At 56.9% G+C, this 13,429-nt stretch overlaps 3 protein-coding genes across 5 annotated transcripts; 2 read left to right on the top strand and 1 right to left on the bottom strand.

The window, feature by feature from the left end:
* The first annotated feature begins 1,052 nt into the window (after positions 1-1,052).
* On the top strand, positions 1,053-8,101 carry SYVN1 (synoviolin 1). 3 transcript variants are annotated; one of them, XM_035013200.1, is made up of 16 exons: positions 1,053-1,155; positions 1,989-2,137; positions 2,367-2,459; positions 2,550-2,702; positions 2,844-2,892; positions 3,323-3,426; positions 3,912-4,038; positions 4,138-4,237; positions 4,325-4,390; positions 4,483-4,599; positions 4,696-4,859; positions 5,166-5,294; positions 5,391-5,546; positions 5,624-5,810; positions 6,661-6,812; positions 6,892-8,101. In XM_035013200.1, the coding sequence occupies exons 2-16, from the start codon at positions 2,006-2,008 to the stop codon at positions 6,996-6,998; spliced, it is 1,836 nt and encodes a 611-aa protein (XP_034869091.1). In that variant the 5' UTR covers positions 1,053-1,155; positions 1,989-2,005; the 3' UTR covers positions 6,999-8,101. The 3 variants fall into 3 exon arrangements, with proteins under 3 accessions (XP_034869091.1, XP_034869088.1, XP_034869090.1); XM_035013197.1 differs by having other exon boundaries at positions 5,388-5,546; XM_035013199.1 differs by lacking the exon at positions 1,053-1,155 and adding an exon at positions 1,163-1,350 and having other exon boundaries at positions 5,388-5,546; positions 6,892-7,004.
* On the bottom strand, positions 8,001-11,649 carry MRPL49 (mitochondrial ribosomal protein L49). Its single transcript, XM_035013202.1, has 4 exons — positions 11,528-11,649; positions 10,400-10,550; positions 9,436-9,560; positions 8,001-9,314 (listed from the first exon to the last, which is right to left on the bottom strand). The coding sequence occupies exons 1-4, from the start codon at positions 11,603-11,605 to the stop codon at positions 9,168-9,170; spliced, it is 501 nt and encodes a 166-aa protein (XP_034869093.1). The 5' UTR covers positions 11,606-11,649; the 3' UTR covers positions 8,001-9,167.
* A 112-nt stretch (positions 11,650-11,761) lies between these two features.
* Positions 11,762-13,318, top strand: FAU (FAU ubiquitin like and ribosomal protein S30 fusion). The gene is made up of 5 exons (XM_035013203.1): positions 11,762-11,872; positions 12,143-12,225; positions 12,321-12,465; positions 12,905-12,960; positions 13,145-13,318. The coding sequence occupies exons 2-5, from the start codon at positions 12,151-12,153 to the stop codon at positions 13,268-13,270; spliced, it is 402 nt and encodes a 133-aa protein (XP_034869094.1). The 5' UTR covers positions 11,762-11,872; positions 12,143-12,150; the 3' UTR covers positions 13,271-13,318.
* Positions 13,319-13,429: the final 111 nt, after the last annotated feature.

Here is a 13,429-nt window from a genome sequence, read left to right as displayed (position 1 = left end):
ACCTCCTAGCCCATACACTTTGGTGATTGATTGCTACATGAGACAGAGAAAAATGCAAGACACAAATTGGGCGTATTGGCTTCATTCTGTGAATGAGCAGACTGGCTTGGCTGCGACTGAGACACAAACGTAAATACTGGGCAGCCCAAGACCAGTGGTAGCTGCGGTTATGGCCGGGGAGTGGATAATACAAGGAGGGCAAAGCTGTAGGCACAGGGAAGCTGAAGTCAGTCCCTTTGCACAGAACACTACCCCAAGATTAGCCGGTATTAAAGATCTGCCTTCTTAGTCCTAGACACACCAGCCTGCGCCTCCCTTTCGTGGCGCAATAAACGTTCCCCTGCGCAGACACAGATCACCCGCCCACGGCCTGTAGCCCCCCTCTCCCCACCTCCCCGCCAGCTGTCCGCCCACTGGGGTTGAACCTAGACCTAGGCAACACTGCCTTTCGTGCCTAGCAACCGCTCACCTGCTTTGCTCTTTCCATAGGCCAGCAAATTTCCTTCCTTTTTCTTATTGGTCCGCGTAACTCTATCTCGGCCAATTAATAGCAGCCACGGGGACCCAACACACTCCCATACAATTTGGGGGTAATCATGGAGGAGCAAATTTTTCTTTTCTGAATCTAGTTCTCCAGGAAAGCATCTTATTTGTCAAATTGTTCTGAAATCTTCTGGGATGAGACTCTAAGCATTTTATTCCACTTAAGCCCGTAATGTCTGTCCCTTGCACGCTCCCCCCCTCCAAGTGGTACGGCCCGCACAAAGCCCCACCTTCCTCCCCGCCTTAAGAGCCTGAGTCCTCCCCTGGGTTGAGTCCACTTGGAGACGGAGACGATACCATCTGGGACCAATAGGCGGGGGGACTCCACCACCTGCCGGGCTGCCCTATTCCGCTTCGACCACCTCTCGCATCTCTTGCTCAGGTCGTGGGCACGAAGCCTAGATACGGTGGTGGGGCCACCGCTCCCGGCAACACGGAGGGTGCGCGGTGCGGCCAAAGAAAGGGTGCACTTGGTACGATCTACACTGAGCCCCGCCGGAAGTGAGGTGTCTCACCCCCGAAGTTCCGGCTCGCAGGGGGTGGGGAGTGTTGTTAACCCGAGCCGCCTCCGCAGTCGCGGGGATCGAGCGGGCTCGCGGCGCTGGGCTCCTGGTGAGTCGGCCGGGGTCGGGCCCGGGTTGTGGTTGGGAGTCGGGACCTGGGCCCTCCCCTTGAGGGCTCCGGGGTGGGCGCGGCCCCTCAGCCCCGCTCGCAGCTGTCAGCTGGCCGTAGACCTCAGGCGCCCGCGCGGCCGCTCTCCAGAGGCTGGGCCCCGCCTGCGACGCTCGCAGCTCCTGGCGATCACAGGTGCGGGGGGCGCCCCGGGTCCCTCTCCGTGCCGCCGCAGCATCCCGGCGATCGGCCGTTTCTCCGCTGCCCCCGAGTGGACACTGCCCTGGGGGTTGGGGGACGCCAGGGTTCCAGGCTGACGTACCCCGCCCTCTCCCGCGGGGCGCGCGTCGCAGCTGCCCACCCTGGCCGAGCTGTCACCGGCGCTGTCGCTTGCCCGGCTGCGCCCCCCAGCGCCTGGCTTCTCCCAGTCCAGACGGCACGTTCCTGCTTCTGGAGGTTTCTGCGTTTGCATCCTCCCCATCATCTTCACTTCAGAGGCCGTGGTAGTGGTTCCCCCCTCCTCCAGCACGGTTGCCTCTCCTCCTGCCTCCCTAGAGGCGGCGGCTTGGCAGGCGGCGTGGAAAGCCCTAGATTTGAAACAAGACTGACCCAGGCTCCAGGCCTTGCGTCAGTGGGCTCGCTTAACCCCTGTGAGCCTCCATTTTCTTATTTGCAAATTGGGGAAGCGTATGCTATTCTTGACGTCATGATTGTGAGGGTGAGGTGAGGCGGGCTTTGTTCCCCCCCCCCCCATTTGGTGACACCGCGTGTCGGGCACTGTGCTAGGTTTGCACAGGGTGCACATCACACAGGTCCTTCCCTTCCCCGCACAGGTCTCCAGGCCAGGGCAATGTTCCGCACCGCAGTGATGATGGCGGCCAGCCTGGCGCTGACCGGGGCCGTGGTGGCTCATGCCTACTACCTCAAGCACCAGTTCTACCCCACTGTGGTGTACTTGACCAAGTCCAGCCCCAGCATGGCAGTGAGTTCGGGGCTCAGGGTCGGGGGGAGCTCCCTGGGCGGGGAGGAGGAGTCTGCTTGAGGCAGGGGCGGAGCTAGAGGTCAGGTAAGTAGGAGAGAAGCCAAGTAGTCCACTAGCTGCCAAACTTTGAATTAATTGGGATGGGGACATAGGGAGGTTCCCGAATGATGAGCCCCAGACATAGCAGAGCAGAAAGTGACCTCAAACCATAGCTTCTTCTCACTCCTAGGTCCTCTACATCCAGGCCTTTGTCCTTGTCTTTCTCTTGGGCAAAGTGATGGGCAAGGTGTTCTTTGGACAGTTGAGGGCAGCAGAGATGGAGGTAAGATGTTCAGGACTCCAAAAGTGAGGGGCAGGGAGCTGGGCAAGCTGAATGTCTTGAGTTCCTCATCATTCCTTGTCCACCCCCCAGCACCTTCTGGAACGTTCCTGGTACGCTGTCACTGAGACTTGTCTGGCCTTCACCGTCTTTCGGGACGACTTCAGCCCCCGCTTTGTTGCACTCTTCACTCTCCTTCTCTTCCTCAAGTGTTTTCACTGGCTGGCTGAGGACCGTGTGGACTTTGTGAGTTGGGTCAGGGGGTTCTCTGAAGCAGATGGGAGCCAGGGAATGGCTTGGTGGATAGGCTTGGGCAGTGAAGGCTGGGTTGGGGATGTGGGGTGAGCCTTAGCCTTCCTGATGGGCCCCCTTTCTGCTCTGCCTTAGATGGAACGCAGCCCCAATATCTCCTGGCTCTTTCACTGCCGCATTGTCTGTGAGTGAGATCCATGGGAGGGGAGAGGAGGGAGCTGGAGGGAGAAGAGGCACCGTGGACGATTGGAACATGACAAGTCACTAACCGTGGTCCTGTACCCTAGAGCACAGGCGTCCCCCTTGACCCACAGCTGTACAGGAAAGATAAATTGGGAAGTTAATTTGCATCATCTCTGCCCTGTTCCACTCCAGGGCTTCTCAGCTGCCCAGCCCCTTAGCTCTTGGCCTCCTCACCTGGAGCTCGGGCCGCTCTAATACCCTCCTAGGCAAAACTGGAGTTCCCAGGGGGCTGGGGTCAGTGGAGTGTGCCACCTGACTAGATGGCTAGGGCCATGGTGGGCTTGAGGGGGGGAGGGAGGGGTCTTAAAGCAGGAAGCGGCTCTCAGGCCCTGCGCTGACCCCACCAACCCCCAATTTGGGGGTCCCCACAGCCCTTATGTTCCTCCTGGGTATCCTGGACTTCCTCTTCGTCAGCCATGCCTATCACAGCATCCTGACCCGTGGGGCCTCTGTGCAGCTGGTGTTTGGCTTTGAGGTAAGACTGGCTTGGGAGGTTGGGAGGACAAGCCTGAGGTGGCACCGAACGGGGCTTGAAGAACGCAACCAGCCCTTACTGAGCACCTGTTCTGGGGCCAGGCCTGTGCGGGCCACCAAGGAGCAGCCATCAGTCAGTGTCAGCTCCCGCCTTCTACACGCACACCTAATTAGCTTGATGGACTGCTGGGGAGGAGTCCCCACTGGTTGGGTGCTCACTTGTACGCTAGACCCTGTGCTGAGCACTTGACCTGCATCTTTTCATCGGCAAAGCCATGTCGTTACGAAGGGACAGTTAATTCTGTCATTCGACAGGCCACCCGGGCTGGAGAGGTCTGGAGTTGCCAGAAGTGACACCAGCCCGGGCGAGGAGGAGCTGGGAGGATGCAGCCATGTCCCAGCCCGCGCCCAGCACCAGCAGAGTGTGACTGCAGCCAGGGGGCGCTGTGTGCTTATGTTCTCTCCCCCCCCCCCCCCCCCCCCCAGTATGCCATCCTGATGACTATGGTGCTCACCATCTTCATCAAGTATGTACTGCACTCTGTGGACCTCCAGAGCGAGAACCCCTGGGACAATAAGGCCGTGTACATGCTCTACACGGAGCTGTTTACAGGTGAGAAGAGCCTGGGCCTCCCCTGACCTGGCCCAGCGTCCCCGGCCCTGCCTCCCAGGCCCTGTGACTGCTGCTCTCTGCACCTCCCCCTGCCTCCAGGCTTCATCAAGGTTTTGCTCTACATGGCCTTCATGACTATCATGATCAAGGTGCACACCTTCCCTCTCTTTGCCATCCGGCCTATGTACCTGGCCATGAGGTAAGCCCAGCCCAGCCCGTCCTGCCCCCGACCCATACCTGATCCTCACCCCCCCTCACCCCGCTTTCACCGAAACTGGCCTTTCAGGCAGTTCAAGAAGGCTGTGACGGATGCCATCATGTCTCGCCGAGCCATCCGCAACATGAACACACTGTAAGTGGGCCGGTCCAGCTGCTGTCCCAAGCTCTGCGCCAGGTTCTGTCTCCACCTCTGGTCTTGACATATCCTTGGCCTGTCCTAACTAGGTATCCAGATGCCACCCCAGAGGAACTCCAGGCAATGGACAATGTCTGCATCATCTGCCGAGAAGAGATGGTGACTGGTGCCAAGAGGCTGCCCTGCAACCACATTTTCCACACCAGGTGGGAGGGGCCCCGGGGGGCCTGACACGAGGGGAAAGGCTCTGGAAGGCAGGCCCCCAGGGACCTACTGACCATCACCTGGTCTTGACCCCCCAGCTGCCTGCGCTCCTGGTTCCAGCGGCAGCAGACCTGCCCTACCTGCCGTATGGATGTCCTCCGGGCATCACTGCCGACCCAGTCACCACCGCCCCCAGAACCTGCGGATCAAGGGCCACCGCCAGCCGCTCACCCCCCACCACTCCTGCCGCAGCCCCCCAACTGTGAGTGGCCCCCTCATTTGGCCGTCCAACACACCCTGTTGAGTACTTGTCCTGAGCCAGGTATGGGAAACTGAGATGAATCCGATTCCCTGTCCTCCAGAAGCTCAGTCCGGGTGGGGAAGGGAGTCATTGGAAGAGCCATCAATGGGTTGTAATCTATCAATGGGTTGTAATCTTGTGTCATCAGTGCCGAGCTCAGAGCGGCCCTTGGGAGCAGGGACAGAGTTCCTAACGGCCAGCCTCTCGTGTGTGATTTGCCTCTATCTCACTTTGGACCTTTTCTCACTCCCTGTCCTCTCTCTGCAGTCCCCCAGGGCCTCCTGCCTCCCTTTCCTCCAGGCATGTTCCCGCTATGGCCCCCCATGGGCCCCTTCCCACCTGTCCCACCTCCCCCCAGCTCAGGAGAGGCTGTGGCCCCTCCATCCACTAGTGCAGGTGAGTCTTTTGGGGACTGCCACAGCCAAGGGGTGGGAGGAATGGAAGCGGAGGCCTCTTAACGCTCCCCATCTTCCTGTTCTTACTCTTCAGCAGCCCTTTCTCGGCCCAGTGGAGCAGCCAGCGCTGCTGCTTCTGCAGCCTCTGCCTCGGCCCCCGGCCCTGGCTCCGCCCCGGCCCCTGAGGCTGGCCCCACCCCGGGCTTCCCCTTCCCGCCCCCCTGGATGGGCATGCCGCTGCCTCCACCTTTTGGTAAGCTGAGCCACACTCGGGGTTGATCTGGAAGGTAGGGGGTGTCAGGCCCAGGCTGAGCCTCTGCCTCTCTCCAGCCTTCCCCCCAATGCCCGTGCCCCCTGCGGGCTTTGCCGGGCTGACCCCGGAGGAGCTGCGGGCTCTGGAAGGCCACGAGCGACAGCACCTGGAGGCTCGGCTGCAGAGCCTGCGCAACATCCACACGCTGCTGGACGCCGCCATGCTGCAGATCAACCAGTACCTCACCGTGCTCGCCTCCTTGGGGTAAGTCCGCGTGGGGTTCTGGGATGCGTGGCGGCAGCGTGCAGCTGCCCACAGAAGGCCCCCAGCCAGGGTTCTTGGCCTTTTTCTCTTGTGCCACCCATGATGCCTGTTAACTCAGGCTGACCTGTCTGTAGCATAGTAGGATCTCCAGGTTCTCGAGGCCTCTGTCCTCTCGCTGAAGAAGGCCTGCCTGGGTCTCAGGAGGACTGACGTTGATTAGAGACTTTGAATCTTGTTCCTTTATGTTTTTCTAAAATCAAATTACTCCTAATTCCTAGGGCTTTAGTTCATCATGTATCCCCTTCTCACATATGGTGACCATGTGCCTGGGAACCACTACCCCTGATTTGAGTCAACAAATAAAGTCACCCAGAGCCAGCCTGGCCTAAGTTCAAGTCCTGGTCCCACCACTCACTTGCTCGGTGACCACCGTCACCTTTTTTGAATAGAAGGGTTCTAAGTCCCGTCCACAGGTCACGTGCACAGAGTGCCTGGCACACAGCAGTGACCGCACAGGCGTGGAGGGGAGCTGGAGTCTGAGATCTGAGTGCAGTTTTATTCAGTGCAAAGCCTTCGGGTGCCCCATAAGGAGCCTGGCACCCACTAGAGAATGCAGTGTCAGAGTGAGCAAGGCCGACAGTTCGCGCCGGCCACTGACTTACAGCCTATCTGTGGTATGGACCCGTGAGGACTCCCGCAGCACATGTTCGCCTGTGTCTGCTGCTAACTCAGGCTGCAGACGGACGTCAGCGCTGACGCTACCCTGCAAGGCTCCCAAGGGGCAGAAGAATCTGCCCAATCGTGCCAGGATGTCAGGGCCTCACCTGCCTCTTCCTTCTTCTCTTCCTAGGCCCCCCCGGCCTGCCACCTCAGTCAGCCCCACTGAGGAGACTGCCCCTGCAGTTGTCCCTGCTGCCCCCCCCACCAGCATCTCCAGCTCTGAGACCACCACCCCACCCCCAGGAGTCTCCCCACCAGCCCCTGAGCCTGAAAAGCCTCCAGGTAGTCTCGGTCAGCCTGGGGGGAGGCGGGGAGCGGGGAAGGAACTTCTCTCGGTTCCACTTCTGAACTCTGTCCCCAGCTCCTGAGTCAGTTGGCATGGAGGAGCTGCCTGAGGATGGGGAGCCCGATGCAGCAGAGCTCCGTCGCCGCCGCCTGCAAAAGTTGGAGTCCCCCGTCGCCCACTGACACTACCCCAGTCCTACCCCTGCCTCCACTCTCTTGAGCAGCCCTTGCTGTAACACATCCTGCCACCAAGTGCCCGCTCCCTGTCTATGTGCACCAGGGAGTAACGACCCCCAGCTCTGAGACAAAGGAGGAGGCATCCCCTAGGCCAAGTGGAAAGACGCCTGAGGCCCCAGTTGACTCCAGCCCTTCCGACCCGGGCAGCCATGGGGATCTCGGGTCCGTTCCAGCCTTTCTCTCCCACCCTTCAGCCTGTTCCGCTGGGGCCGTGAAGGCAGGAGGCGCAGTTTCTGGGAGAAGGGGCAGCCCCTCCAGGCCCCACTTGTGTGTGTGTGAGTGAAATCGCTTCACTGCTAAACAGTATTAGCTCCCCAATCCCATGTGTGAACTTAAGGGGCTGGAGGCAGGCCAGGAACTTGCTCCCTGGACCACCCATCAAGACTGGTACTGCTGTCCCTTTTCTTACCCTAAACTCCCTAGAATCCTCTGTGATGGTGGCTGTGTCCCTTAGGCCCTGTGTTGTTTCTGCGTCTTATTGGCAATCGCACAGCTCAGGGAAAGGAGTGCCTGGGGGTAGAGGAGCAGGGGGGCAGCACAAGGTGCCCTGCCCCTCCCCTCAGGTCCCCCTCTCCCTGCAGTTTGTCTATCAAGTGAGACCATTCCTGGTCTCACCCAGCAACCACTGCCCAGCCTTACGCCAGGCTGAGGGCTCGTGTGTCTGCTCCTGAACCACTGCAAGCCCCAGAATCTGGGGAAGGCCACTTCTCAACTTACAGAACTTCTCTTGAATTTAGAAGAATTGTAACTACTTCCTTGCTGTTGTCTTTTGGCTTAAATTTTGTCTTTGAACTTGAGTGCTTGACCCTAGGAAAGAGGAGCAAGAATGTCAGGCTCCTGGTCTTTCCAGTTTAGAAAAGGCACTGGGCCAGGTAGGGACCACAGGAGCCGAGGCCTGCCTGCCCCCATCTTTTTTTCCCTCGGTTCTGTGTTACAAGAGTTGCTGGAGACAGTTTCAGGTGATTATTTAATTTGTAAATATTGTACAAATTTTAATAGCTTAAATTGTATATACAGCCAAATAAAGACTCGCATTAATGACTGGTGGAGCTGGTGTCACAGGATCCGTGTGCCAGGCTTCTTTTTCTTGCTCAAGCTGTCGACTTGAGAATCCCCAGGGGTGTGGGTTTCTTTAGACAAGTCATTAAATTATTATGAAGATATCCCCATTTTCCATACGAAGAAACTGAGCCCCAGAAAGGTTAGGTTCCCTACCTTAGGTCAGAGGACAAGTAGGGGAGCCAGGCTTTGAACCCTGTCCCTAACTAGTTGGAGGGTGGGATGAGGCTGGGAACTCAGGCCTCTGACCTTTGTAACTCCCAAGAATTGGGCAAGTGTGAAGGTTCATTGGCTGGGGGTGGGACGGGATGGCAGGGACAAAAGGCCAGCACCTTTCTTCCTGCAAAGCTCCCGTCCAGCCTTGATACCAGGCCAGCAAGCTGGGAAGGAAGGCTGGCTGGGAGCTCCCGAGCACCCCCTTGTGGAAAGACCAGCTCAAGCTAATCACTTTAGCTTCTTAGAGCTAGAAATGTAGTCAGACCCAACTCTCCCTAGAATGGAGCCAAGGTGACTGGGCCTTCTACTTCTCCATGGGTAAAAGAAATGAGCCCAGGGGCTGACATGGACCTTCTATGCCTGCACTTGGAACTGAAGATCTCGGGGACCCAGGCCTGAGTCCTCTGGGTTCTCCACAGGCCTGGAGCAAGGGCTTGAGAATGTCTGCAGCAGTGAGGGTCTGAGGGCCAAGGAAGAAATGTACTCAGTGGGTTTGCCCTGTGCTACCCTCCCCTAAACTGGGCTGGGCTATTACTTTCACCAGTCAACAACCTCCAGAATTTGAACAGCTGAGCCCAATAAGCTCCAATGAAGGCAGGGTCTCCACTGTCAGGCAGCCCTCCCCCACTGCTGGCACCTGTGGAGAGGGTCCCGTTTGCCCCTTAATGTGAGCGAGGCCTGCTCTGAAGCCCTTTAGCCCTGACTCTGCCCTGCCCAAGCTCTTAGCCCTGGCATTTGTACCTCCTGTCCCAGTTGCTCCAACAGCCACCTCCATCCTCCCGAGACCCCCTGGACTCTAGTCTGTGGGGGATGCTATCATGCAGCCTGCTCAGCTGGGCCTCAGAAGCCCTTCTCCAAGAGCCAGGCTTTGAGCTGCTGGTCAAAGTAGCCCTTGACCCGCAGGGTACCTGTCACCTCATTGATCTGGGTGACAGGTGTCTTCCCCAACAGTGGACTCAGAAAATCTTCCACATCCTTCTGCAGGGCCTGGGGAGGGAGAGGGGGACGATGATAAATCAAGCCTGGTCAGACCATCCCCTCTAGTAGACTCCCATCCCTTCAGCCCTGAAAGGGTTAGAATCAGCCCCTGACCCATGCCCTCACTTACCCAGATGTCCCCCTCCACCTTTCGGATCACAGTCATCTGGCGGTTGCCATGTGTGATGTCCTTGTAGACAGGGATGTTGTGCATTCGAGAGCGCCGCACAAAGTAGGGCAGGTTGGGTGGGGGGTCTGTTACATGGAAGAATGGTGAGAAGCCAAATCTCCCCAGGCTTTATGCCACCTTAGCCGATGCCCTTCCCCTCACAGTCTACAGAGACTCAGTGCACCCAATGGTAAAGCCACCTCTAGATTTCAGGTCAGAAGACCTGCTCTTTCCCTAAATTTAAGCCAGGACCAGCTGGTTTGACCTGGTAACCTCATAGGCCCAGCACAGGGCCTGGCAGCAGAAGGTGCTCAAGAAGAAATGATGTTAGGGCCATGCCTCCCTGGATCTTTAGGTCCCGATCTGGGGCGAATCCTGCACTTCTCCCCTGGGTCAGGGAGGCTAATATCAACCTCTGGCGCAAAGAAATGGGGATTTACAGCACTGAACACCTACCTACCACATGCTGGGCTCTGTGCTGAGTGCTTTATGTACTGAGCAGATTATCTCCATTTTGCTGAAACTGAAGATGGGAGAAGCTAAGTGACTAACTCATGATCACACTGGCAACGAACAGCAGAGCCAAATTGGAACCCAGAACTGCCCAACTACGAAGCTGTGCTCTCAATTATGGTACAAGACTTACTCGAGTGGGAGTGGGGGTCCCAGCTCTTAGGTCTTCTATGCTTCACTTTTCCTGAATGGGAAGACCTCATCCCAACAGTGTGGATGGATGGGTACCAGTAAAACAGGGCTGCATTCCCAGGCCCTTCCTTGAACATGAGACAGATGCTAAGCCCTGACAGACCTCCACACAAGTCCTGAGCCCACTGGGGAATCCAGAGCCTCAACTGGGGAGGTAGACCACTAGGGAGAGGGAGATTTCCCTCTGTAAACCTCAAGCCATCCCCATCGCCCAGCTCACCTCTGGGTGGCTGCCAACCACTGGGAGTGGGATAGTGTTCATGCTTTGGGGGCTTTGGGATGCTGGTAGGGGGTAACAGGCGCTCGACAAACTGGTATTCATCCACAGACTCCACAAAGCTGGGGTAATCAGGAGGCTCCTGGGTCTGACTCTGAGGCCAAAAACAAAAACAAACAACCACGGTTCCCATCAGCCCACCCACTACACACCCACCCAACAAAGGAGAGGCAGAACTTAAGTAAAAAAAAGGAAACACCACGGGTGCAAAGCATGGCTAAATAAAAGCCTGGAGATATGAAAGCCCCAGACTTCAGTTTGCCAGGGTAGAGGTGAGTCTGGAAAAGCAATTCAGGCACTCTGAAGGGCTCCCATCTCTTGGGATTTCTGTGGGACTTAAAAGCCAAAGTCAATTTACTGTCTGACTGACATAGTCTTTTTCAGTATTTTAAAGTTTCCTCTAAACATTCTATTGAAATATTGTAGTTCTGGATTAGGCACTTTCAGCAATCGTGATAATCCACTCACATCATCCGATGTGACCCTCGCTTACCTGGAACATTTTGGCCTCATATAAACACCGCCAGGCACTGGACTAAATGTATTACGGGTATTGTTTTGACTTAATTCTTACAATGACACAGGCTAGGTATTTTATTACCCCCTTTTTCCATCTGAGAAAAATTAAGACAATAATAAACAATCTACCTAGAGTAACTCTCTGCAATCTGTCCTCCCATCCTCCAGCCTAAAGATCCTTCTTGGACACTTCTCCCAACAGATACCCTGGAGTCCTGATAGGCCCCGGGGTTACGAGAAGAGGGAAGGAGAACGAAGGGACCTGTATATCATGAACTCTAGGTTCCCATTCGTGTCACCAATGATCTGGGGCCGACCCCCTACCTCGTGGAACGGTATCCCTTTTAAAAAATCGGCAGGAGTCGATGTGCAGCCCCTCCCAGTTCTGACTAACCCAAGTTATCCACCAATCAGGTTCTAAGCCCCACACACCGAGGCGCCCTGCAGGCCTTGAACCTTGTTTCTATCTTGTATCTGAGCTCCAGGGTTACAGGAACGACAACGAGAGTCAACGCAGCCCTCCTCCCACACCTCCAGGCTCAGCGTTCTCACCAGCCGCCGTAGCCCGCAGCCCGGCTGGACGCCGGTTCTCCACCCTCTCAGCGTAGCCCGGAACATGGCCGCTGCCATCTTGAACTGCTCCCGTACACGGCCCTTCTGCGCGTACAACCGGCCAGATCCCGCCCCTTCCTGGGCGCGCCCGGGACCGAAAGAACGCCTGCGCAAAGCGTAAAGAGGCGGAGCTAGGACTGCCGTGGGCGGTACAAACACCAAGGGCTCCAGCGGTCGCCCAGCAGTGACGTGGCACGCAGCAGGCGGTGAGGACGTGCGCGCCCTTGCTCCTTCCTCTTTCTCGACTCCATCTTCGCGGTAGTGGCTGCGGTGCCCGCGGTTCAGGTAAGATTTGGGCCACCGCTGGATCTGGAGGGCCTATTAGCAGGTTGGCCGCGAAGCCAGAGAGCGCGGGAAAAATAGAGGGAGAGGATGTGTTCTGAGGGCCAGCTCCCGGTCCCCAGCCGACCCCCCCCCCCCCAGCAGGCCCGGCCTTAACCCACGTGAGATCCCACGACCACCTGTATCCCAGCGCGATCGGTGCCGGCCCGCTACCTTCCCCCGACCCCCCTCTCTCCCAGAGCATTCTTCTCTTACGAGTCTCTCTTTCTTCAGTCGCCGACATGCAGCTCTTTGTCCGCGCCCAGGAGCTACACACCCTCGAGGTGACCGGCCAGGAGACGGTCGCCCAGATCAAGGTAAGGCTGCGTGGTGCTTCCTGGGCCCCGTCCTCTTGTGTTCTTCAGTCTCCACCTCCCCGCGGAAACGCTGATGAGTCTTATTTTTCCCCGAGGCTCATGTAGCCTCCCTGGAGGGCATCGCGCCAGAAGATCAAGTCGTGCTCCTGGCAGGCACGCCCCTGGAGGATGAGGCTACCCTAGGTCAGTGTGGAGTGGAGGCTCTGACCACCTTGGAAGTAGCCGGCCGCATGCTCGGAGGTGAGTTGGGGAGCACTGTTCTTTGAAATGTTTGTAAACTCATAATGAGGGTGGGGTGTGAAGTTCAGTGTCCTCAACCCAGGGTGGTTCTTCCTGCTTACCTTGTTCATTAAGAGGTCCATGGGAGCCTGAGCCACAGCCTCGTTCGGTTTCAGTTATTTACTAGTCCCTTGTTTGGTCACTAAGATCAAGCCAGACTAGATTCTCCAGGGTACTTTTCCTTCTTGTTTAAAGTCAGGGGCTGGAAAATCCTGACGTGAAACCCTGGAACATACCATACTAAATAAACACCCTTGGGTCAGAGGTCATATCTTTGTAACTTTGTTCTCATTCCCTGTTGGTCCCTGTTTATCTTCAAAGGCTTGAGTTGAGGGAGAAGGGATTCTACTGGGTGGGGCCTTCTTGCTCTCCTGTCTTCTGACCTCCTTTCCCACCACAGGTAAAGTCCATGGCTCTCTGGCCCGTGCTGGGAAAGTAAGAGGGCAGACTCCCAAGGTAGGTGAGAGTATTTGTGGTGGTGTTTAGACTTTGGGTTTTTGTTTTTCTGTGTGCAGGTTTTGTTTTGTTTGTTTTTAAGCTAAGCCAAGACCTTTGGTCTTTCCTCTGTTTGCCTTCTCCCTGCCTGGAGTTAAGACTGAGGGAAGGCGTGGAAGGTCTTATCATCCCTCCCTTTTCCCAGGTGGCCAAACAGGAGAAAAAGAAGAAGAAGACAGGCCGAGCCAAACGGCGGATGCAGTACAACAGGCGCTTTGTCAACGTTGTGCCCACTTTTGGCAAGAAGAAGGGCCCCAATGCCAACTCTTAAGTCCATTGTAATCCTGGCTTTCCCCAATAAAGCCACATAGTTCAGTCATCTCACTGTTTCATCTTCACGTGCAGGGCCTCGGGAAGATACACAGCTTCTAGGGCTGGTGGTGTGTTCATTGGAACAGTGAGGCCTGGTTCTGGTTTCTTGACACAGTCA

This window comes from Mirounga leonina, unplaced genomic scaffold, assembly GCF_011800145.1.
Source record: "Mirounga leonina isolate KUSES-001 unplaced genomic scaffold, KU_Mleo_1.0 Mir_166, whole genome shotgun sequence".
Classification (NCBI taxonomy): Eukaryota; Metazoa; Chordata; class Mammalia; order Carnivora; family Phocidae; genus Mirounga; species Mirounga leonina.
This window is presented reverse-complemented; position numbering and strand designations above follow the sequence as displayed.

Bases quoted from the DNA above. Each gene is read 5' to 3' on its own strand.
- SYVN1 (XM_035013197.1), top strand. From the start codon at position 2,006: ATGTTCCGCACCGCAGTGATGATGGCGGCCAGCCTGGCGCTGACCGGG. The intron at 4,391-4,482 runs GTAAGTGGGCCG...TGTCCTAACTAG, and splicing joins ATCCGCAACATGAACACACT to GTATCCAGATGCCACCCCAG. The intron at 5,811-6,660 runs GTAAGTCCGCGT...TTCTCTTCCTAG, and splicing joins ACCGTGCTCGCCTCCTTGGG to GCCCCCCCGGCCTGCCACCT.
- MRPL49 (XM_035013202.1), bottom strand. From the start codon at position 11,605: ATGGCAGCGGCCATGTTCCGGGCTACGCTGAGAGGGTGGAGAACCGGC. The intron at 10,551-11,527 runs GTGAGAACGCTG...TTTTGGCCTCAG, and splicing joins GCTGCGGGCTACGGCGGCTG to AGTCAGACCCAGGAGCCTCC. The intron at 9,561-10,399 runs GTGAGCTGGGCG...TCCATGTAACAG, and splicing joins TGGTTGGCAGCCACCCAGAG to ACCCCCCACCCAACCTGCCC.
- FAU (XM_035013203.1), top strand. From the start codon at position 12,151: ATGCAGCTCTTTGTCCGCGCCCAGGAGCTACACACCCTCGAGGTGACC. The intron at 12,466-12,904 runs GTGAGTTGGGGA...TTCCCACCACAG, and splicing joins AGCCGGCCGCATGCTCGGAG to GTAAAGTCCATGGCTCTCTG. The intron at 12,961-13,144 runs GTAGGTGAGAGT...CCCTTTTCCCAG, and splicing joins TAAGAGGGCAGACTCCCAAG to GTGGCCAAACAGGAGAAAAA.